The 25,778-nt window shown below is 39.6% G+C and overlaps 1 protein-coding gene across 1 annotated transcript in view; it reads left to right on the top strand.

The window, feature by feature from the left end:
• The window catches only part of Fbxl7 (F-box and leucine rich repeat protein 7), a 358,755-nt gene that overhangs the window by 96,747 nt on the left and 236,230 nt on the right, over positions 1–25,778 (top strand). Inside the window, exon 2 of the mRNA XM_051182591.1 lies at positions 14,980–15,069. Coding sequence (XP_051038548.1) covers positions 14,980–15,069 — 90 coding nt within the window. The remainder of the gene's footprint in view (positions 1–14,979; positions 15,070–25,778) is intronic.

The following is a 25,778-nucleotide window of genomic DNA, read 5'->3' as shown; positions in this document are numbered from 1 at the left end:
TTTCTGAAGCAGAGGTTACAAAACTTGCTGAGTAGTGGTTACCTGTTGTTAGAGTTGGGGCAGGAAGACCCTCAGCCTTAATCCCCTGAGGCAGAAGGAAAATATGGTGTCATAGAACTATCAGATTGCTTGTTTGGTTAATTACAAAGTAGAGTTTAAAATCAAGCCTTCTCGTATGTGAAAGTAAGAGCTCTTGTGTCTACAGTAGGCTGTAAGCTAAATCATAATGTATAGTTATATCAGAACTGGGCTGAGGTTTGCTTTGAAAATAACAATAAGAAAACCATCTCTTAAAAATACACCAGAAAGTTCATGTTAAAGTTTACTGTTGAATGATACAAAGTGTGGATGTATATCTTGTTTGCAGTAGACAAGTGATTATCCAGCGCCTGGCAGTTTCTGCCAACTATGTTGACTATTGCTGACTATGATGTCACCATATTATGAATTCATCAGATGATTGTTCTAAATTCTTTCATTGCCTGCAAGATACAGTTACTTCCTAGATGTCTATCCACAGAAACCAACCCCTAATGCACAAGCTTGTTAGAGACTTCATATTCAAATGGTATAAGACAGAGCATATATTTCACTAATTTCTACTCAGTTCATTCAACAAGTACCTTGCACAGTGCCTTACTATTAATTACCCAGATAGTAGGAACTCACTTTTTAGATCATCAGAGTATGCTCAGAAGAAGACAACAGTGGCTTATAGGTCAAAATAGACTTTTGAGCTTAAGGCAAAATCCAGCAGGAAACTTTTAGGGCTATCAACACAGATAGTGGCATGATAGACACTGGATGTATGACATCCTAAAAACAGGAGGAAGGGTATGGTGAAATAAGTGTTTGACCTTAGTTTAGTTTCCTGATAGATTCAGCTTCTAACATACTTCAGTATTCAGAGGTACAAGCATGTCTTTTACATGCTAATGAGATTGCTGACTTTGATAGTTTCTGAAGGGTCCAGTTGCCTGAGGAACCAGTCATAATATCATGGAAGTTTGGGCTCTACCCTTCCATCAATATACAGAGAGGAAAGGGTTTTAAAGTTGAGCCAATCATCAATGGCCATGGTAGAGATATTCATACCTATGAAATGAAGCCTTCATAAAACATGAAAAGGATAAGAATTTGGAGAGTTTCTCTCTAACTGAACACATGAAAGATTCTGGAAGATGGTGCCAAATCAATTGCCCAATAACCTTTCTCTCATATCCCTTCTGCTATATTGTTTCTAATATCTTTTAAATAATCCAGTTAGCTTAATGACATCTTCCCTTAAGTTCTATGAGTCATCCTAGCAAATTAGTCAACCAAAGGAGGAGATCATGAGGTCCCTACATTGTAGTTAGTTTCTCAGGAAAATGGGTGGGATTGTAATTGTGTGAGAAATCAACCATATCCTGTAACTAATGTTCCAATCCTGTAATTATATGGTTCATTCTTCCTACAACCAGACCCCTCCCTATTCAGGAGAAGTAAACCCTCATCTTACCTTGTCAGATGTTGAAACAAAGGATATGGAGAATTTTATGGCTTGCTACAGAACTGATAGCTTGCATTTTTGGTAACTAGCAAGAAAATCCCCTATTCCATTCACATTGGTTATCAGGGGTCACAGCAATGGCTGTCTTATATTTGGATTAGCGTGCACACAAACACAGAAATTGAAATTACAATGCATTTATCTTTGCTCTATCTCATCTCTCATGTGTGAGAATGAGTGAGAAGGGCATGAAGGGAAGCCAGCCAAAATACTCCTATTTATATTTGATTCCATCCCATATCTATATGAGATAAATAAATCTTTAAGGCAGTAAGATTATTCTGCCTGTCTCAAGCTACATATTTAAAAGTATCTCCCGAGATACCATCATATTGACGAAGAAAAATATCATCTCAGATGCCTGAAATTCTTACTTTATATTTAAATGAGCCAAAGACCTATAAATTACATTCCACTCAAATCTTTATGAACATATTTATTTGTAGCATAGACATACTCTAAAATTTCTAGCTGGGTTCCCCAGCTTAATTCATCAAATACAGCTTACTTTTAATTTGAGAATATTAAGTTTGACAAGACAGTGGAGAGGAAGGCCTAGAATGGAGGGTCACTTTAACATGCATATTTTTGGCTTCAACCCCTGGTTCCTTCTTAACCTTCGGAGAGTAGTCCACATGTTCCTGACACCTTTATGGCTGAAATACTGTCTTTGTGCCGGAAGTGTGTAGGGAAAGAATGTTGGGAACTTTATGATTATTAATCAAGAGTCAGTACATCAGAGGAAGGAAACAACAGCTGTCCTTGGGGTATTTGATCTCTTCTGGACAAAGAAAAATTATTGTATTTTCAAGAGAGAAGAGATTAGTTCCAAAGTGCTATGGTTAAGAACCATTACAGGTCCAGGCAAGATTTATTTTGCTTGATGTATCTGCTTTACAACAGAAAGCCCTTTTTCTCCTGTGGCCCCTGAAAACCTCCACTTAGATTAGGACCACAATTTATATGATAAAAGGCCGTAAATGCAAAATTTAGGGAGAGTGATATTTTTTTAATGCATAAAGCTTTGAAAAATACAACATAGATTATACATGGAAGTTGAATTGAAGTTTTTAGGAGAAGAACAACCTATGGAGTCATCTGTTCCTTGCACAGAGAAAATTCGGCTATTTGTTAGGGTCTGGAAGTCATACTGGATTTATAATTTGGCTAAGCATACTTCTTTTTTTTATTTAGTTGTGCTTATTAAAATTCACCACTGTTCCCATTATTGTTTTACATTTACTCTGCCTTTTGTACTGCAAAAGGTATCTGAAGTTTAGAAGTGTACGAATACATGTTTATGTTACATGTCTTTTCTTCCCCAACTCAAGATACAGTTTCATTAAAAGAAATACCCTAACATTTACCACCTCGTGTAGCAGACAGGCTCTTCTGCCTTTCACTGCTTCTCCCTATGGATAAGTCCAGTAGCAATTTCAACTGATAACATGTCAGTGATACCTGATTACATTCTATCTTCCTATTTTGCCACATTTATCTTCATTAGAAGTCAGGCCCCTGTGATGCTTAGTCTTGATTGACAACTTGTGGAGATCACCTGGGAGACAGGTGCCTAGATGTATCTGTGGCAGATAATCTTAATCAGGTTAATAGGATGGGAAGACCTTCTCTCCATCTGTGGGTGACATTATTTCGTGGGTTGAGACTAGACTGTGTCAAAGGGACAAGTATAAGCATGCATTGCTGTCTGCTTCTTGACTGTGAGCCAAAAACCATCCTGTCTCCTTTAAGTTGCTTTTAGGGGGACATTTTCCCATAGCAACAGAAATGTAAATAAGATACCCCTTCTTTTCTCTTCCTCCATTTTATGTTGCTATAAAATCCAGACTGAGTAACTCACCTGGAAAAGAAGTTTATTTAGCTTATGATTCTGGGGAGTCCAGCCCTATAACTTTGTTGGCGTCTGGTGAAGGCCTTTGTGATGTACTGTGTCATGGCTGATGTGGAAGGGAAAATGAGATCACACTAAAGAAAAACAGGAGAGATGTCCACAATTTTTAACAACTGCCCTCATGGTAGCTAGCAGTGCCCACATGATCCTGTTGTCTCTCATTAGGCCTATCTCCAATCCCAGTACATTTGAGGTCCAGTTTCCATCTTTGAGTCAGTCAAACTATAGCTCCTTTTGATATAGCATGGATACTATTGATACCTGCTGCTGTTGCTATATAATATCAATATATTATTTATCTACAATTTACATATTATATTAAAAATTACATTTATGTATGGAGAGAGAGAAAGGTGAGGGAGAGTCAAAGAGAGGAGACCTATCCTTTAGCAGTGAACAGCTTTGGCCATCTCTCTGCCTTTCCTTCATGTGACCGGGAAGATAGGTCTGCATTGATCTCTTAGGACAAGGTGTATTACCTGCTGACACGGGACACGACATGTGGCAGCTACAGTGTTATAGGACAGAGCTGACTTCTAATGGGAGAACTTATTCCTTGCAGCATACTCCTGTCGCATTCTCTCTCTTGAGGTTTCAGCAGTGGTCATTTGGTCATTTGGGGGTGTCCCCTTGCTGCCATTCACCTGCAGGTTCTCAGAGATCCCTCCACTCCTGTGAAATGGGATTTCAGTTTCCCTCTCTAAACCTGAAGAAAATCTTTCCTTTACAAGGAAAGGAGAGGAGATGGGAGATGAGTAAGAATAATCTTAAGAGGCAGGAAAATGTGGAGACTCAGATGGTCCTATTAGGTTGGCAACTTCAAAAGTCAGGGGTTCAAAGACACAACATTGAAATATTCTACCTGTGATTTTGCAAATTAAATATGTATTTATGTTATGATTTGCATGTGTATTTCCCTCTCTGGCTTGGTCTTCAGCTGGTGGTGTTGTTTAGAGAGGTTGTGAAAGTGGTAAGAGGTGGAAACTAGTTGCAGGAGGTACTTTGTAAGGGCTTGCCTTTGAATGTTAGCTCAGTATAGCCCCTTCCTCCCCGCTCAGTTTCGTGGCTGCTCTAAGATAATCAGCATCTTTCTCTACATACTCTATCATGAAGCTCTGCCCACATGCTTGCTGCTAAGATACCATGGAATGAAATCTCTGAAGCTATGCACCACATTTAATTCTTCCTCCAGGATATTTTTGTCATGCAGTTTGTCTTATCAATGAGAATTGCAACTAATACAACATGTATGTGTCACTTCTGTGGAGGTATAGTTATATATGTGTAAATTTATACATTTTGTAGGTGTGTGTGCATGTGTGTGTGTGTGAGTGTGTGTGTGTGTGTGTGTGTGTGTGTGCGCGCGCGTGCGCGCGCACGCGCGTGGGCAAACATGCACGTGCTTGTGCATATGCTATTATCGTAGGGAGAAGGATGTTCCTGTCTTTGTTTCTGGAGCTTGTCTCCTGCTGGTGAAATAGTTTATAGTTTTCTTCAAGGGTGGATTCAGTTTTAAGTGGAGGCTTATAAAGAACATGTAAGTGGAAAGCTGAGAAGAATCTACAAGCCATCTCCTTCAGCTTTGTCCTCCTGTTAGAGGTGGGAGATGGGTGTCAGAAGCATTGGGCAGGCGACTCAGACCTTCCACTGCTCAGTAAGAAAGTGTGTGTCTTAGCTGGGGATTCCCATGCATTTGGTTCCCAAATCTTCTCTGTGGTAGGAGACTGTGTGTTATAAACCTCTTATGAAATCAAGGCTACTTTTCATGGATTGTTTGTTTCTGTGAAAAGAATTTTCATGGTAGGTTATTGCCTGTGTTTTGTTTTCATTTTTTTACTGACTAGCCTGTGTATGGTTGGAAATGATGAGATGCTCAGTGTTTTACATTGGATGTAGATATGAAGACTCTATTCCTCCTTTCCTTTTCACTCTTGATCACTGCTATGCCTGAGAGGAAGGAAGACTGAAAGCTTTGTAAAGAATGTTCATGGCTTTAGATTGATCATCAATGATAAGGAAAATGCATGGGAAGGTATTTTGCAAAAGCCCTGGAGTCAGCAAGCGTAATGTCCAACCATCTACAACTGTCTAACTCAACTGTCTAACTGTAGCCTGGGACAAGTCCACAGACAGTTACAGACTCAGAGGTAAATACTGTTCACTTCACACTGATGAAAGGCTGTGGTGCGTTTTCCTGCTATTCCCCTACCCTCAAGATTCAGCAGAAGACCAATTCATAACCCTGATTCTGGGCCTGGGCAGCTGCAGACTTGGTCAGTCACTAGTTCTCTCCTGTCCTCACCCCCAGGGTGAGCTCTTCAGTTTTGCCCCTGCTTCCTCACCCTGGCAGCAGTGAGGAAGGGGTGGGGCCAGTTCTTCTGCTTTCAAACCCTCAGTGTTGGCCCTCACCAACATCCACCCATCTATGCTCTGCTAGAGCATATGAAGGGGCCTGACCTGGAGAATGAAAACTGCAGGATCTCCACAACATAGGGCAACAACAGGCTATCCAAGATGAGTTCTAGTGTGGACCCAGCATCAGTGATACAGTAGAAACCAGAGGCCTTGAACCAGACCAATGACCCTTTGCAAGTAAAGATATGTGGGCAGAGGGGTTTACTGCAGTGGAACACTACAGCTTCCATGATGAGATTTTTTAATTGTCTTGATTTTCTTTTAATTTTTGTTTTAGTTTTGGAGGAAGCGGTTGCAGGGGCAGAGTGTGAATGTGAAGGGACAGGGGAATGAATGGGATCAAGATTCATGGTCTGAAAGACACATTGAATAAATAAAAATAAAATAAAATTAAAAAAAAAAAAACTCTGTAGAACAAAACCGCATGGTTGTGTGATTCTTGGAATCGTGTGAGACACAGGGATGAAATAAGTAAGTGAATCAGAAGAGGCTACTGTGGACTTATCCAAACTTCGGCTCCATGCCAGGAAGGAGGGCATGGCTTCGAAGGTACTCTCAGGTCACAGTGAAGTGGGGGTGACTCTGGGAAAGGTGAGCGAGTGTACTCTTCCATTGTAAACAGGCTTCTTATGGTGCATGAGCCATGGTAGCTCGTTAGAACTTGGGTATTTGTGAGGAAATTAATTACTGGTATAAATTGTAGTGATGCTATTAGCATAAGAATGACCTTGCAGTGACTTACATTACAATGGAAATTCAGCATTCAATGCATGAAGCCTCTAGCTCATCCTTGGTTCTGATCCTCTCATTACTCTGCTGAGAACACCAGCTGTGTAACACCATCTGTCAGTGGCAGCAGCAGCAGCAGCATCTGTCTTTGTGTCAGCTGGCATCTGTGTTAACTCTCAGTAAATGGCCGGAAGGCCAGAAGGTGGGTGTTTCACTAAGGGGAGAGGGCTTGGTTCTGATGACACTAGTGGAAAGATGTCTACCTTTTCACCATTAAACAATCTAGTCTGGGTGCTAAGTGCTGCCTTTTCTCAGACTTCTTGAATCCAATGACACTTCCTTGCTCATCTTGCTTTCTCAGCCACAGTAATGCTGCCACACTGAGAAACTTGAGCAAGTACCCCATACAGCAGTTTGGAATGGGATTTTCTGTTTACTTTCTCAGAAAGTGATACCTGAGTTCACAAGTGGAGTGAACGGTGTTTTCTCTTTTCTGCACTTCATATCCTTTCTGGACCATGCCAACAGGACCTTGCATTGAGAATGAAGTGGTTATAGGTGTAGTTAGCTACAATGCGGGTCACTAGAGTTGTGTTGCCATGGGTGCATATGACTGGTGTTTCTATAAGAAACAGTGGCCACAGAGGGAAGGAAGTGTTGAGATAAGATGAGAACTATGCTGCCACCAACCAAGGAAGATTGCGGGCAACCTGCTGAAGCCAGGCAAGAAGGCTCCATCAGATTCTCCATAGAGCCTTTCAGCGGGACATGGTCTTGTCAACACCATACTTTCAAACTTGTAGCTTTCATAACTGTGAAATAATACAGTTTTGTTATTTTAAGTCATCCAGCTACAAGTAATTTATTGTGATGTTTCCAGGAATCTAATGCAGACTGTTATACTATATGTCCCCACTGGGAATCTGTGCGTGTTTTGGAAGTTAGGTTTTGCAAGCTCAAAGCACAAGGATTGTGTAGACTTTGTTGAGTGAGCATGAGTTTGGATGATGCTTCTTAGAAAGTATCATGGGACCAGTGCTAACAGAATAGGATAAATTTCCACTTTATCCTCCAACTTACTCAAACCATTTAATACATGTACCAAGTGTCCACCATGTAGACCAAGTAACACAGAGATACAGATGTGGAGCTGGTGATCAAATGGAAAAGACAAATGATTTTCAGTCAGTGTGCTATGATTATCATTATTTAAAAAAGCAGGTATGTAATGGGCTTGTATTAGTGTTAGACATCAAAGAAGAAAATGCAGTTTGTGAATTTGCAGTGTTCTTTGCCTTTGAACAAGCTGATCGAGAACCCCACATCCTTTCTCATCTCTTGTGTAAGAACAATAAAACTCAATAAAAAAGCTGAAAAAAAGAAGCAGAATTTCAGAATATCAGCTAAAAACATTTGAGACAACCATACTACTATTTATGGTTATATTCAAGTACCTGTGATTTCTTGCAATGTGCTCTGTCTTCGTTTTTCTAATGCTGACCATAGTATGCTGTGTGAAATCTATTTAGTGTGCATCTGCTGGATTATTGACTAAAAACAAGAGGGAGAATAAGTATAAGCCAATGTCATGTATGCTCTTTATTACGTGTCATCATAAGCAACTTACGATACTTACCAAATTACCATTTCTCATTGTATTTCTGCAAGGGTTTTCTGTATGTGCTATTAATTATTTAAGTGAAGAAATCTAAGTATTAGGAAAACAAGGACCATCCCTGTAGTCATGCAGCTAAGTTATTGTCTAAGCCAAGACTCTAATGCCAGTATTCTGATCCTGGTTCTGTACCCTCTTGAGTAGCATATTTTGAGTTCTGTATGCGTTGGCCAGGCTGTGACCTATGTATTTTAGGGTGTGGTGTGGAAATCATGTCCTTTCTTCCTTTTCTTTATTAGTAATTGGACCTTCTGGGAATAGTGAGGGGAAGCTTATGGGTTTTTATTGAAGAGACCCTCCCTCTTTTAATAAACTGAGCAGTGCTAAGATACACCATGTTTGCTCATTTGCTAGAAATTATTCTGTTTCATTGTTTTTATTTTCATTCTCAGCCTCTGAGCTCACATGACTAAAAATGATCATGAACCTCTGCTTAGACCCATGAGTGTTTAAGCCAAGGGTTGACATTTCCCTGCTGGTTCTGTGTGAAATGGGAAGCATCCTCCACCAGCACACTGTCCAAGAAAACTCACTGTATCTCTGAAGCAGAAACTGTACAGAGAGGCTCATAGGTCCCCACCTGGAGAGAGAGGGAAAGCCCCAAGTGTCCTGGAGGTTCAGCTCTAGTCTCCAAGTGCAGGTCTTTGCAGAAGATGCATAAGGATACCAAGGCTCAGATCAGAAATTTGTGCTTTCTTTCCTGTGGACCCATTGTGTCCAAAAGCACTGGCCATCCTGCTCAACCTGAGGTGGCACAATATTCTATGCCATCATTTCTTTACATTCAATTCTTTGATCCCTGTTCTTTGCCAACCCTTCTCCTTTCTAATCCACTGCATCTGACTGTTACACTGTGGAACACAGGACAGAGGCACCAGCTGACGATTCTCATTTACACAAACCCACAGCAGAGTTCTTGGTTGGGTTTCTGTTCCTCTTCCTGAAGGTCCTCAGCAAGTCTCCGATTAAATGGCTCTCCCTCGTCCTGAAAGAGCTAGTGCGTTCTTACCATTTGCTTTCAGTTTCTTTCAAAAGCTATCAAGAACCTGGGCCAGGATTAAGGCAAATAGTTCTTTGAAGTGATTCTTATTGCTATTCCCTCCTTTCAGATATTTGAACTGTGGGTCAATGATTTAGAATTAAAACCATCTCACAATAGTGGCAAGTGAAGTGTTAGTGAACTGAGTAAACAGACATGACTCAGTATTCTGCCAATTTAATACTGAGATATTGAAATGTTTTCTTCCTCTTGGTGTGGATACCTAATATGGACATTTAATATGTAATCAGGCTCTCGTGATCTGATAACAGCTTGAAAGCAAGGCGGTAGAGAAAATCAGGAAATATAGCTGAGGCCACCACGTGGCTGTACAAACTTGCGTGGGTACTTTTCGTGTCTGTTGTCTGGGTCTGTAATTCATGTGATGAATTCAACATGCACAATTAGGGATTCATAGAGTAAATGAAGGCATCTCTTGGACTCTTAAGAATATTAGAAATCAGATGATTCACTTATTTTTTTTTTTCATATCTTGAGTTTTCTAAGAAACCTGTTTGTCCTGTTGATAGTGATGGGGACAGATTTTTAAAGGAAAGAAATTTAAACCCTTCACTAATGATATCACATTGAATGGATATTATCTTTATTTTTTTTATTTTCAAATGTTGGGGGAAGCTTAAGGAGTTCTTGATGGTGTGGAGGCAGGCACGGGGTTCTTCTCACATCACTGGGTTAGTAATGTGTCTGAAATAGCCAAAATATTTGATCCACCAGCTGAAGTATTTATGGCAAGAGTTATAATTATTGGGCATTTTAAATTGTTATAGATAACATTTATCAACTTCAGTGGGATGGATCTTCCATATTTGATATCATTCAATACCTAATTCTGTTCTCCACTCCATGACCTTTCTCATATTTCTCGAACACACTGGGAAACTGGTTATAATGCCAGATCCAAGGCAGATGATAACACCATGGTGATGTCTATAAAATAAAGCCAATTGTACTAAGAAATTGGCTATGTATGAACTTCTTTTCCCATCCCTTGAAATGTATCTGAGTTATTTTTTTTAAATTAATGACCACAGTAACTATTGAATGTAAGAATTGCTTTTCATAAGATGGAAAGGGTTTAATTGTCTTTCCAAGACCAGGAAATGCAAACTGCAGATACAAACTTAGACTTCTTGTCTCTGGATCCTTCACACCACTCATTGTAGTCATCATGAAATCTGGAAAGAAGATGCAGAAAACATTTAATACATGATGATTTGAAATCAACCCTCAACCCTCATATTGACAGATACTTATTCTCAAATTAATCTGCCTATGTCATTATTTGATCAGCCACAGCCCTGCACCTAGATAATGAAAACTTGATTGTCTCATGAGTATGTTCTCATGAGAAGTTTAAACAGGGGGACACTCTGCCATCTGTCTCCTGTATGCCACTCTTGGTTTGGTTTTTTATGTTTTGTTATTCTTGTTATTTTGGCTTTTTTTTTTTTTTTTTTTTTTTTTTTGCATTAATGGGATCAAACTCAGTCTTTTGTACTTGTTTGGTAAGTAATCTACCACTGCACTACACCTTCAGTCATCACCAGTGTTGCTTTATGGTGTGTTTATTGGTGTGTTTTTATCACTACTGTCTCATGGTAAATTTGCTATTTAAAATGTTCCAGGCATAGTTCCTAAAAGCTTTCTAGGGTTCCTAAAAACAGACTCTGATGTCCCATATAGATTATCCTCATCCATGCTCAATTTGCAGTGCTGTTGGCCTTAAGTTCAATATAAATAAGCCAAAAGCACATAAAACATGTTAACTTTGAAGAGGAACACATATAAACAAGGTTTTCCATTGATCTGTTGAGCAGAGGTTCATATGACGATCCAGAGCCATGCTTGTTTATTTGTGATGACATTGTTAAATGCAACTACCTCAAACCATGAGAACCAACTGGAATTGAGCTCTTATTATCTTGCATTCCTTAATTAATGCATTAGATGTTAATATGCTTTCAAAATGTCTACTTACTGAAGGACATACAACACCGATCGATGCAGTCATGTCCTCAGGGGACAAAAACCCTTGTTCTTCTTGTGCATAAAATAGGTGTATACTCTCCCTGTTTAGGAGCTGTCCATCATAACCATGATGTTGTACTGGTATTGGTGGGGATAATTAGCAAATGGAGAAATCTACAATTTTCTTTGAGATGCAAAACAGATTCAGAAGCACACTTGAGAGCAGAGTGAATATTTAATATCTAAAGCATGAGGGTGCATCCCATAACCCAGGTGCTCGCAGACAGCTCTATATGGAACCTTTCATTAAATTGTTACTTCACCTTTATTCCGTTTCTTCGTTCATTAGCACAGGGAGGGTATGCACACATTTCCATCTGTGACTAAGATTTTCCTTAGGCATGTATTGTCTTTGTACTTTCCATGTGATGGCAATTTAAAAATGAATACTTCCAACACAAAGCAATGACCATTTAAGGAGATAGACACTCTGAGTGTCCAGATTTAATCATTGCTCATTGTGTGCAAATATTCATACAACAAATTAGTCCATTGAGGTGGATAAGTAAGTCTCACTTATTGTGTGCAGTGGGACTTTAGAATGACATCTTGTTCATCTCTCCAATGATTTTATACTGATAGTGTAGAAAAACAAAAACCTGAAGATGTGAATGATGAAACTAGACCACATGAAATTCTGATGATGGTCAGTTTTGTTGTAAGAGCGAACTCTCTTCCTGTTATGGTAACTGCCATTTTTAATCTCAGCATTTGGGAGCTAGAGGGAGGCACATCTCTGTGATTTCATGGCCATCCTGATCTACATAGGCAAGTTTAAGACAAAACTACATAGTAAGACCCTCTCTGCAAAAAAATCAAAGGAATTCCTGAGTTCTTTACAAGGAGTGATGGACAGGTGGAGTTAATTCTCACACATCCCAGAGTAGCAAAGACTTCTTTAATCCAGGCACACATTGACTTTAGCAGACAGAGTTTAAGATTTGAAATGCAAGTTAATCTCAGTAAACAAGCAAAACAAAACAAAGAATAGCATTACATATTATGTTAAATTAATGCTGTTATACTTTAATATTACGTATTTTATTATTTTGTACTAAATCTGTTATTTTGTTTTGCTTCTCTTGTTAAATCAGAGGTAGAACATATGGAATTTATTTTAAGTTTTCCATTTGTGCATCACTAAGCAATAGCATAATTAAAATAATTTAAGTCTTTGTATTAGGTGGTGTACAATAACATTTTTGCCCTGTTAAAGGGAGTGTTTATGTTACTTGGCTTTGAAGAATAATCTAATGGACTCAGAGTCATTAACAATTCCAGCCAGCAGGAACCTTTCAGTCTAAGTGCCTCCCCTGCCAGATAGAGTTGCTGAATCTCCAGCACAGAAGGGCAGCGTGGGGAATGACCATCCAAGATTATAAAGCAAGGAGGATTTAAACTGAACTTAGATACCAAGTTCACATACTTCTAAGTAGATGATTGGCTCACTATGTCAGTCTACGTTGAACAGCACCAGTCCAAAAGCCTAGTTAGACCCAAATAAATACAGTTACTATATCTCACTTAATGTCAAGGGAAGCATTTATGAAATGCCATCTAAATGGAAGAATTGTTTTTGGAGCGCTGTCACAGTGAGGTAGGGGAGGTGGTAATGGGAAACATCCAATTGTCTTGTCCAGGTGATATTATCCACGAACTTGAATTTTTCCACTACTTTCAACATAGCAGACAGAATTCTGAAACTCATTATATCTTAAGACTTTATGCTCTTCTACTCTGTGAAATTAGATTATGGGCTTACTCAATCAAAACTGGTTTAGTCCATATGGGCTATTATGATGAAATAATATATAATATATAATATATGGTGTATATATGCAATATATACACTGGGTGGTATATATGCAATAAAACCTATTCCTTACAGTTTAAAAGTTGGTAGTTTAGGATTGGGATGCTAACAACCTGCTCCCTGATTCACATACTGCTGTTCTGTTTTACCGTCATGTGGCAGAAGAAGGCAGGAAGCTTTTCCACAAGGACACAGATTTCATTTATGAAGATTCCAGTCTAATGATCTAAGTACCACCAAGTCCTTCATCTCTTAATGCTGTTTCCTTAGGGGTTAAGATTTCAACAATTTGGTAGAAAGTAAATATCCAATGCACTGAATATACCATTGCACAGACTATTAGAAAACAGTGTTTCTTGGTGTACTATAAACTTTTGATCATAACTTGTGGAATGAAACAATTGCATCTTTTGTATAGTTAGTGGGTTTTCTGTTGCTGCAAAAATCACATGAGTATAACAGAGTATAACAGAGTATAACACATGTGAGATGCAAGTATTATTTCACAGTTGGATTAGGATTCTGGATATACAATATCTGAGTCCTTTGCACAGGGTAGTACAAATACGCAACCAAGCCATTAGCCAGAGTCATGCTCTTGTGGGTATCCAGGGTCCTCTTCTCATCTCAGTTGATGTTGGCCAAATCCATTCCATTGCAGTGTATGATAAGCCTAACCCTGACCTTAACATTTACTACTTGAGGCTCAAGGGCAGCAGGAGGTCCCCCTCCCTCTAAACCACCTCAAAGCACTTACCTCATTCTGTCCAGTTTACATAAGGTAGTCTTCCTTTTGCGTAATTGAAGACATTAACCTAGGGATTTTAGTCACATTGCCACCTCAACCTTGGTGAATTGTGATAAAAAGTTACAGTGCTACAGGTGATTTAAATTACAGGGAGGAGATGGGAGTATTGGGTATCAGCAAGGAGCATTTTGAAATCTCCCACCAGAGCTCTCAGGCCCTCCACTGTGTGGAAACTCAGCCCTGGATTTAGGTAAAATCAGGTAGACCAGATTTTACCTAAAATTAGGTAAAAATCAACTGAAGTGTGACTGGAATTTAAGCTATAATATTCTTTCTTGTGGAGGATTGTTGTGCCTACTGTAAGACATTTAGCAGCAACCTTGGCCCCTGTCCTCCAGGTTCCAGGAGCACCTCTGTCCTGCCTATGGCAGCCGAAAATGATGCCAAGCATCCACATGCATCCTCTTGAATAGAAAATGCTTCCAGGATGGAGGACCACTGTTGGTCCAAAAACCCATGTACTTGGTTTTCTGTTATTTCCCAGAAAGTCATATTAAACCATGGAATTTGTGTTCTTAAATGATAAAGTCATATGGAGCCAGAAAGCTCTGGCTGCTCTGGTAATCTTTCATTCTTCAATTTCTTAATTTCCAGTGCTATGAAATTTAAAATGTGTAATTGTGTTAATGCAGTGGATGTATTCCCATCATGTACTTACTCACATTTATTCCAAAGCAAGCTTATATTAGCACATTCGGCATGTCTTATCATCTTGTCTGAGTTTCTAATTAGGCCCTATTATAAGAGGACTTTAGTTCTGCTGAAATGCAGGTAAGGCATTTCCCCAAAGATATTTAATACACAAGTCAAAACCCTTTAGTAAACTCCACCTTTTGTGTTAGAGCTTGTTAGTTGGAAGTGAGTGGCTTAGTGTGTGACTGAATAAAAGGCATGGAGATTACAAAACTCAGAAGCTGTTTTATTTTATTTATTTATTTATTTATTTATTTATTTATTTATTTATTTATTTTTCTTGTTTTGCTCCAGGCAAAGGCAGCTCAAGCATCTCATCCGACGTGAGTTCAAGTACAGATCACACACCAACCAAAGCCCAGAAGAATGTGGCCACCAGCGAAGGTAGGCATGTCTGGTCTTCATCGCTCATCTCTCCTTTACAGAGATGACTGTTTGAAAGATGAAGGGAACATGGGAGATTTACTTGTTGTTTACTGCACCAGAGTCTACCAGGTTATTACAAAGGACTAGGTATTGACTTGCCCAGCTTCACTTTGGTCACACTGTTGGTACTTCTGCTGAAGATGATTTGGGGGATGTCAAAGTATTAATGTTAACACAGATGGTATTATTTTGTGAAAATGTCATAGGCTGACCATGAAAAGCCATCATGACATCATATACCCATTTTCCAGTATGGCAAATGGTATAAGATCCTTTAGTACAAGTTGAAAGTTCCAGCAAGAATGTGCAAAATAGTTGTTTCTCAAATTCAGGATGATGCTCATAAGAGGGCCACGTGTGCATGACTTGAATTAATCATTGAATTGGGGAATTTTCAAAGTAGCTTTGTTTAATTTTTTTAAAAATAATATGTGAAAAGACATCACCATTAAACAGGAACACGTGTCCACCCACCATGGTTGATAAAGGATTCCACAGCTGTTTTTGCAGAATTAGATGCTGGAATTCAGTTGCTTCCCAAGAAGCTTTAAGCTATTATATAATTGAGTGAGAAATTTCTATGATATTTAGTAGAAAGTTGACCCAATTATATTATTTTAATGTGAAACACAATGGATGATTTCCTTTCTGAGTAAGAGTTCCCTCTAGATTAATTATTCAACAAAGGTCACTTATTGTGCCATTTATGCTGGAAGGCTTTTTATATAGGGTCAGCTGATTTGCATATGTTATGCATCCTGATTTCTCAAATGCACAGGGTGCTCAGGAAGCTTGTGTCCAGTTTTTGTTTTGGGGGCTTTGTGTTTGCTGCTCTGAACATTTTGAGTTAGGTTCTGTTTATCTGTATTGGTATCTATGTATTGATGATGGTGCATTTTCCTCCTCTGGTTATTCTTCTCTTTCCATATGTCTTGTCTGGTTTCAGGGACCACAGAGTGACCTTCTCAGGGCTCATTATCCTCAGGCCAGTGCTTAGGTGGCTTGAATGGCTGGATGATATTCATTTGTGTTTAGACCCTTGTGTTGTTTCTTGTGCGTCAGCAGCTCCTAAGGCAGATGGATTGGTGTGTTCTACTTAGCCCAGCAAAGGGCCAGGTAGCAATCCAATTTTAATTTTCCGCTTGCTAAGTTAAACGGGGGCATTTGATCACTCTTGAAATTCAGTCGAGGCAATGAGCAACCCTCACTTTTGCTTATGGCCACTTGCTTTTGGCAGCCCCATTCCTACAATGCAGAGTAAAAATGACTCCCATTTATCTAGAGTGGCTCTTTTCAGCTAGAAATCCCATGTATGAGTGTCTCAGTTCTTCCAGCTAGCATCTGGCAGTTAATCTTACCATATCCATGTGTCTGTGGAAATGGAGAAACTTAAATAATCTGTCTTTGCCTGTGTTTGTTTTCTCATTATTCTTCCCCCCCCCTTTGAACATTGAAAATATTGAACCATAGATGCTTTGTTGAAAGAATTAGGAAAAGGGATTTTAGGATTTTGTGCATTTAAAAATGTTGATCTCTATGTTTAAGAATAAAATAAAGAAACCCTGGAGAACTCAAACTTTATTTTCTTTTGTTTCTTCCCCAGGAAGAGGCACTGGTTCCTATACCAAGGTTTTGTACATTTTGTCGTGATTGTATTTTGAGTAATAAAATTTGATATTCTTATGAAACAGAATGGGATATATTAGTGTGGAGTTCCTTTCCAGATCTTAGGGGGAAAGTGTCATCTCTATGGAGATGTCATCTCTTTGGAGAGATGAAAGATAATGAAAAGGAGTGTGTTAACCTTTGCTGTCTGAGAGAGAGGGAGGGAGGGGGGTGATGTAAAGAATGAAGGTCCATTTTGTTTGCTTGTTTGTCGTCAGTGAGAACTGAAAATATCAAACTATAAATGTCGTGTGGGCATTTACTTCAGGGAAGTGAGTGTGAGGGCTGCCTGCTACGCAGATGCTCCTGTGCAGCTGGTGAGTGGCCAGGGCTAATTTTCTCCCACTCACAAATGACAGGTCCTCAGGCTGCTTCTTAGGATGAATGATTAGGGTGGCATATTCTCTGACCTCCACAGGTGGATTTACCTGATGTTGTGTGAGTTGCTTCCTTCTGGAAAATACCGGGTGACCTTTCTTGGCAATGCTTCGGTAAAGTAACAGAAGGCCAGTGTCAACTTCCTACAGAGATTGGGTCTTTTACAACTATCTTCTGATTCTTTCCAGACCATTGTCAAGAATTATGTTTAACCTTAAATAAAAAAAAAAAAAAAAAATCAGAGGCCTTACCCTCTCTGAGGAGTGGATGAGGGGGGTGGTGGGAAGAGGTCGGGGGAGCTGGATGGGAGAGTGAGGGAACTGGGATTGGTATGTAAAATAAAATTGTTTTAAAAAGAAAAAAAATTGTGTGTGTACAGTCACATGCATATACAATTATCCATAGAGGCCAAAGAAGACACTGGATTCCCAGGACCTGGTGTTACAGGCATTTGTGAGCCACCACATGTTGGTGCTGGGATATGAACTCAGTAGGGCAGAAGGTACTTTTCAGTGCTGAGCCATCTCTCCACCCCTACTGTTTAACTTTTGATGTTAAGAAGTCAGTTTACAGGTTTAAATTGATTAGTAAATAAATAGTATATATTTTCATTTTCCTGAGCTCTTGAGAACAGTTGGGTTTTAAACACCATGCAGTAGTACTGGGCTGTCATTAGGTGGGAGGGGGAGGAAATGGAAGGTATGGTTACAGATCCTAGATTTTTGTTGTTTGTGGTGGCAGTGGTGTGTAGATATCTGTGTGGACTGGAGTCTGACCTCTATCATGTAACTAATGGTACCAACTCAGTCCCTTATTAGAAAACATGGATTCTACTACACAGTGTGTGGTGGTTTAAATTGAGGACATGGTATACTGTGACAAGAAAGACATTCACATCTGCTTCTAACTTGGGTGGAGGATGCTAGTAGACAATCATTGAGGAGATCACCACGATTTTTAACTGCCAGTGGTGAAGGCTGAATGCAGAAAGGGCTGATGCTTCTATAGATTCATGTGTATATCACAATATCAATACCTTGAAATTGCTGCCTCAAATTTTCGGAAGGGAAGCAGGAAGTAATATGACCTGCTGTGGGCTATGGAGTGTTCTGCAAGACGGAGGTGGCCTGCTTCAAGATGGTGCAACAAAGGATGTGTTTCATAACATTTGCTAATAAAATTTGTTAAATCCATGGGAGAAAGCCTCTTTTTAATCTTTAATTTAGAGGTTTCTCAGCCACACATTCCTAAAACATGGCTGTTAGAGGTTTCTCGGCCACACATTCCTAAAACATGGCTGTTAGAGGTTTCTCGGCCACACATTCCTAAAACATGGCTGGAGGCACAGAGTGCTCCCTGATAACTGATATAGGCTTTCTTTACAGTCCATTATATTCCTGGTGAGACTTTTAAGTTCATGATTTCCTGACATTATAAGTCAGAGGTTCTCAAGCTTTCTAATGTTGCAACCCTTTAATTCAATTCCTCATGTTGTAGTGACCTCCACCGATCATACAATTATTTCACTGCTCCTTCATAGCTGCAATTTATTTTGCCATTGTTATTATCTGTAGTGTAAATACCTGATATGAAGGATATCTGATATATGACCCTACCAGTGGAGTTGCGATCCATAGGTTGAGAGCCACAACTATAGGAGGGTTAGATTCAAGAAAAGAAGTCAGCATTTTCCATCCTCCAGCATAGTCTGCATGCTAACCTTGCAAATTACAGCATAATTCCTTCCAGTTGTGCTCTACGTCATGTTCTACTCTTGTTGGGTTCAAATTCTGAACCCTAAAATCACCAAGAGACCTGTACTGATGCAAAAGCAAAGAGTTAACTGTCTTTAACTTGGGCCTTCATCTGTTCATCACAGTGGATGGTGTGAGAAGGACCCGAGAAACCTAGGGAAACTTATTGGGCAGCATAAGGGGAGTGTCTTGTCTAGGGGTACACAGTAGTCTCAGGATTGGTGCACTTCCGCTTGAATGACCTGTCCTGTGTTGATTGGTCAGCTGGTTGTTATGGCCTATAGGCCCTCCCAGGATGGTTACTATGCTCTGTATGTCACTGTTATACCACTTTTATGCACTTTTACCTTAAAGCACTGGAAAGCATGCACAAAGCCTACCAGCTACCTTCAGATTGGTTCCTTGCCACATGATTATCTGACCTGGTGACTGGGAGGAGGGGCAAGGTCAGGCAAGCACATATTAAGTCTTTTCTGCAGCCTGCCATGGCTGCTAAAGTTGGGGGCACAGGGGTCTGGGTGAGTGTCTGTTCCCTTCGCTCTTTGGAGTCATTCCTATGTATTCAAGTGTTTCTATTCAAGTGTTTCTATCCTAAAAAGAATGGAATGGCCTTTGACTGCAAGCAGTGAAAGTTGCATCTAATGTTTGGATGGAATGGAGGCACACACCAACCATCCTTGAGCAGAGCCAGTGGACTGAGTAGGTGGTGAAGTCTCCTGGAGAGCTAGCTGAGTTTTGCTCATGACATGAGGATGTGGCTTTATAGGTGACATCTCAACAGATCAGTCTTTCTCTTGCTTTGGAGTAAAATGAAGTGAGTTCAGGTAGCTGCCCTCTAAACACAACTAAGTCAGCTATTTCTCCCAGGGATTGATCAAGTGTAATGATTGTTTTGTAAATGTTGGTTATGAGGCTAGTCACCTGCACAGCTCTAGGATTTTGAAACTATAAGGGACAGGCCCCTTCCTCCCTCCCTCCCTCCTACTCTCCCTCCCTCCCTCCCTCCCTCCCTCCCTCCTAACTTCCTGCCAGCCTTCCTTCTTAACATATGAAGCTGTTTAATTGGGTTTAGAATATCCGTTTGTGAGGATACATCCCATTTGTAAGAGTGAACTGAAATCTCAGCCATGGAGCTGAACAACTTTAATCTTGGGCAAACTTTTTGAGTCCATAGCATTCTGGCCATTTATGCTTTCCTCCTGGTGCTTGCTCATGTGCAGCTGCTTTCTTCTGGAAGTTAAGTATCAGTAGGGTGTTTGGGAATTTAAATGTTGCTAATAGTGCCTTTTGTAGCAATGGCAATGACAGACTTCTGGTATATTCTATGGTTGAGGACAAGAGGTTCAGTGAGAAGTAGCAGCCACTGCCTAGATGCTTCAGGAGAACAACTCTTGTCCTGTGTAGCACCAGATGAGGGTGATCAGATGGTCCTGGGAATGATGCTGGCACAGTAGTTTCTACCGTATGTCTTTGGTAGGATAATACCTAATACTGAGGCATTTTGCAAAATATCACCACCCAATTCACATCAGTCTTTTGCCACCAACTGGTTTTGGGACAGTAGTAGACTTTTTCTACTTTTTCTTCTTTAAACCGTGGATTTTGCAGCTGAGTACTTTCTTTTGTACAAGACCTTTCTGGAATAAACCAGGAGTTTCTGCCAGTTCTTACAGCTAGGACAAGGTTTCAGCTGAAGTGGTGCTTTTAACCTTAGGGTCACCCTTTTAACCTCCCTTAAACTTTTAACCTTAGGGTCACACTTTTTCATGACACTAACAGTGTGAACACCAGCCTTTGTGGCTGCAATTTCTCCACTGTTTCAAGCTTCTCAGCTTTTTCACCCGCTGTCTTCCATGATGGGAAAGAGAACTTTAGAAATAAAATCCTTGCAACACTGAGAGTGAAATGATTTTCTTGATATTATATACCCTGAAGAAATTGCCAAGTGGGAGTTGATTCAGCATTGTTGGATTGAACAAACTAGAAAAAAAGAGTAACAGCAACTAACAACAACTACAAACTTCTGTAATCGTAAAGAAAAAACCCCCAAACCAAGCTGTTGTTCTCTGCAGGTGGGAGCGTGTATCTGTCCTTTCTCCTCTATTTGTGCATGTTGGTTATAGGCTTGCTGCAAGGCCAAAACAGGCTGGGCGGAGTGTTTGAGAAAGCTTTGAGCCCTGGTGGATCCCAAGTTTTGCCAGGAAGACAGTCTGCTCTGCAAGGTTAGAGGACCTTCAACTACTTAATGACTTCACGATCGAGGACTTTAGCCTAGTGACTTCACAATCGAAGACCTTAACCTACCTAGTGACTTTGAATAGAGTTCCCTCATAACTCCTATGTGGAATTGTGTCTTTAATTGACTCCTTGTGAGGAAGTGATTTTAAACCTTTCATTTGAAGCTTGTGACATGAGTTGACTCAGAAGGAACTTGTAGTGATAATCTCCTAGACCTAAGTCTACCCACTTATTTATATAGTCAGAGGTTTCTTATGTTTTCAGTGCCCAAATTAGGCCAGTACCAAAAAAGAGTTGACTTGAATGTGCTGAGGCATATGGTTTTGTTTATTGGCTCTGTCTTATGTTGTGTCCTGTCTACTTTTTTAGGGTGCATTCTTAAACAAAGTTATCGTGACTCACCAAGGAAGGGGAAACTCATGCTTTTTAACTCAGGGTGGTTTCTCTTACCCTTGAGGTGTTTTGTCAATATTCAATGAATTCTGTGTCTGTATGTGTGTGTGGTATGCATGTGCATATGTATGTGTGTGGAGGTCACCATCACATGTCTAGCTCAGTGACTTTGCATGTTCTATTTTGGCACAGACTTTCTTACTGAACCTAGAGTATACTGATACAGGTAGGCTGGCTGGCTAGCAAGCTCCAGGTATTCTGTCTCAGTCACCCTTCACCTCTGTGGGGTTACAGGTAGGACTCTGCATAGAGCTTTTTCATAGGTTCTTTGGATCTGAACTCTAGTCCTTATGCTTGGATAATAGCACTTTACTCATGGACCCATCTTCCCAGTTTCATCCAACAAAGAGTATCTGTTGTTGAGGCCCCTCTATCAAGTGCATACAAGTGCTTTCATGACTACATTGAAAATTGCTCTGTCAACATATATCTCGAGACAAATAGGCATTGATGTTTCCATTAGAAAGATGAACAAGGGAACTCAGATTGATATATAAACCAGTAAGTGACAAGGATGGGAAATGACCTCAACATCCTAAGATGAATAATTTGTGCTTGTTTTGTAATTGTTGAAAAATTCTCTTCACTCATATTTTTTAATATGTGAAAATTGTGTATTTTACTGGGTTTCACTAATACCCTTTCACAGTTTGTACATTCCCTATAGACCATTCGTTCTTATCTCCCCCAATTTGTTTGTCTCCCAAGTTCCCTGAATCTTCCATAGTACTCTTTGAAAATTTTTGACAATCATTTATAAGATGTTATCAAAATATAATTTGAAATTATATGTGAGAAGTTATCTTGTCAACTCATATTGTTTCTCTTCATTGCTAATATTATTTAGAGACCTTTTCATGAGCCATGTGTCTAGAAGATAAAATATGTTATCCTTAGTTGCTTTTCCTCTAAACTATTGAGAGTAAGTTTGCAAGTGACAATTGCTACATCCTGAACAGATCGTGCCAGAGTTTTACCATTGGGAACTGTTATTGAAGTTATCCGTGACATACCATTATAAACTATGAGTTTTAACAAGATACTGAATAATTATTAGGCACATTGGATATGTTTGCCCTTTAAGCAGATACATGGGTTATTGTTTCTGGTTTTTGTTTGTAGTGTGTGTGTGTGTGTGTGTGTGTTGCATGTATGTAAGTAATGCATGTTCTTGGAGCGTTTGTGTTCACAGGTGGCTGTCAGAGGAAGAGAGTTAATGTCTTCTCTATCACTCACTGCCTTATTACCCTGAGACAGGGTGGTGTATTAGCTCTTATGTAATCAGAAGGTTGCTAATTGGGCTAGACTCTGGCAGGTGAGCTCTACTTTCCCTGTTGCTAAGGTTGCAGGCATGCACAGCTCTACCCAACTTTTTACATAGGGATTTAAACTTGGGTCCTCATATTTTAAACAAGTGCTCTTATTCACCAAAATATCCTCCAGGGTATTCAGTCTCTAGTTGGAAATTTTTGCAAGGAGAAGATGATTTCATAGCACAAACCTTGAAACTGCTTTCAACTAAATATACAACAGCCTAAAAACCAAGTGAAATTAGAGAAGTCTGTAACATAGAAAGATGAACAAAAATTGAAGAGCTAGAGAAAGATAATGGCACTTAGGAATGTCTTGAGAATACCTATAGTTCAAAAATGACATGGGTTCAAGTTTGAAGTGGGGGGTTGGGCTTTAGAGAATGTGAAATCAGATGCAGCCTTTGGCACTTCTTTTTTTTTTTTTTTGCCTTTAAAATTAAAATTTAAACTTAACAATTTCTGAAAGTGTCAGGATCACATAGGAAATCTTTGCAGAGCTTTAGCTGATGAGCCTTAATGTGTTTTGCTAATTTAATTAGTAATTCGTTGCTACATGATGGAGTTGTTCTTACAGCGTAAGCTGCTGCCTAATTATAAATTTAGGTAGATCTGAAACACTTCACAAATTACCTCTGGGGATTTGAGCATATAATAGAGTTAGTGTGTCCAATTTAATAAAGACAAGATGTCCAATTTGCAATCAAGGATTAGTCTAAGCTGTGTGAAACTCATCAATTTGTGATCTAGAAAATTGGTATTTAAGCTTAGAAATAAAACTAAATAACCCTCAGATTCAAACTAGGTGTAATTTTATCACTGAATTATCTTCAAAACTGGTTAATCTGGAATGGCTATCATATACCACTCTTCAAGGGAAATTAGCTCTCCATCTGTCTTCTCCTCACCCCTCTCCATTTTAGAGTAATAGTTAAAGTTTGGAACTCTCAGTGTCTTTATGCAAACTTTGGAGAAGGGATATTATTTTTGATATTTGATACCCTAATACCACTTCTAAAATAATCTTATATTTACTTCTTCTTCTCAGTTTACCTTTTTTTGAAAATTAAAAAAATAACAAAAAACTAGTACTCAATAAGCAACCGTGTCTCAGAGGTAAACATTCTAGTTCATTTTAATACAACTAAGCATGTTTGCAATGAAGGCTTTCTTCATTCTTAAGATTTGTTCAGTAGCTTCAGCTTAATTAAATGGGGGGTGTATTAGAGAGCATAGGGTCAATTTAAATGCCTTTAATTGGCACTTGTGTCAGAGATAGGTGGTAGCCATGCATTGCAATTGTAAAATGGTGGTCAATTCTTCGCTAAAATGTATTTTCTCCAGGAAGATTCTTTAAAAACACTTTGGATTTGACATAATTATTTAGACAGAACATGTACCCTGCAGCATCCCAGCATTCCCTCCTTCCCCCTAGTCTTAAACAATTATCTCTCAAAAAATTTCCGTGAATTCTTTGATTCTTGAAGGGATCTAATTGAATGGCAAGACCAGATTATGGGGACACAGATGGAGCGGTTAATTATTAATTCAGGGTAGAACGGGAGTGTGTCTCATGGGGGGGGGCGCTCAGTAAGAGGTACACAGGAAAGAGGGAGGAGCCCTCATTTTGTATAGGTAGACAGTGAAAGGAAGATGTGTTCACAATTTAGGAAATCCCAGCTGGGTCAATGAAGGGGACAAGCTTCTAGACAGAAACTTGCTTGCCTGACAGTATTGAGTGTCTCATGCAGCTGCCTGTTCTTTGCATGAGGATCTCAGTGGAACTGATACAATTAGTGAGATAAGTGACCAATAACAATAGCACTGTGTCATTCTACTCTCACTTCTCTGCCCTCCTTTACATTTTAACACCAAGAAGCCAGCTTCTCCAGAAAGGGGGAGACACAGCCTGGGTGGTGGGGAGGGACTCATTATCTTAGGACAAATAATCTGATTTTGAAAATATTTGACCTTTACAGCTGTGAACACAGCGTGACCTTAAGAATGCGATTAACATTGCCTGTTTACTTCCTCTGCCTGGAGATAGCTTCCTGAGGATACACTCACTTCCTTGGGAAGTTTCTAACATCCCACGCTGTTAGACTAACAAATGAGAAAAAAAGCACTTCATTTGTAAGAGTGTTCTTTGACATCCAAGATACTTACAGTCTTAAAATGTGCACAGCATAGATGGAATAGCTCACGTGCAGTTTAGGGATTATTTGTAATTTGGCAATGACTGAAGAACTGTAAGGACTGCCCTCTGTACTAGGAAGTAGGCAGCTGTGTGGAAAATGACCAGAAACATGGCTGGGACCTTTCTGCTGTGTGAATGCAATGCTGCCTCCTGATGAATTTCTGTATGGACAGTTGTTCTTCTCAGTTATTGTAGAGCATGTGACCTCTTGGAACCAAGCTTAGAAATCTACATTTCTCTACACAGATTTTTTTTTTTTTTTTTTTTTTTTTTTGGTATTGCAAATAATAGAGCTATCAAAGAATGAAAAGACATAGACACTCTGAAAGAAGATGCATGCAGCTCTGGGGCCAAGGATCCCCACCCAACCTCCACCCTCAAAGCAGCAGCAGGGTAGCTGTTGGTGGAGACACTATCCTGTGTCTCTAAAGATCTTTATTCAAGCCTGCTACATTCACTGAACTGCTGGCAGAGTGGATTTCCTGTGGCAGTCACTGAGAGCCACACTCTGAGGCTGCATGCCTTCCTTCCTAGTCATCACTTACCATCACAGACACAACTAAAATGGGGCTCTAGACAATCTATCACCCAGTGCTTCCCCACAGGTGCTGTTTACACACACTTGTTCCCTTAGGCTTCTCCTCTGTTGTGTGGTGCAGTATCTTCTATCAC

This window comes from Phodopus roborovskii, unplaced genomic scaffold, assembly GCF_943737965.1.
Source record: "Phodopus roborovskii unplaced genomic scaffold, PHOROB, whole genome shotgun sequence".
Lineage (NCBI taxonomy): Eukaryota > Metazoa > Chordata > Mammalia > Rodentia > Cricetidae > Phodopus > Phodopus roborovskii.
The sequence above is the reverse complement of the archived record's forward strand: the minus strand, read 5'-3'. Positions and strand labels throughout refer to the sequence as shown.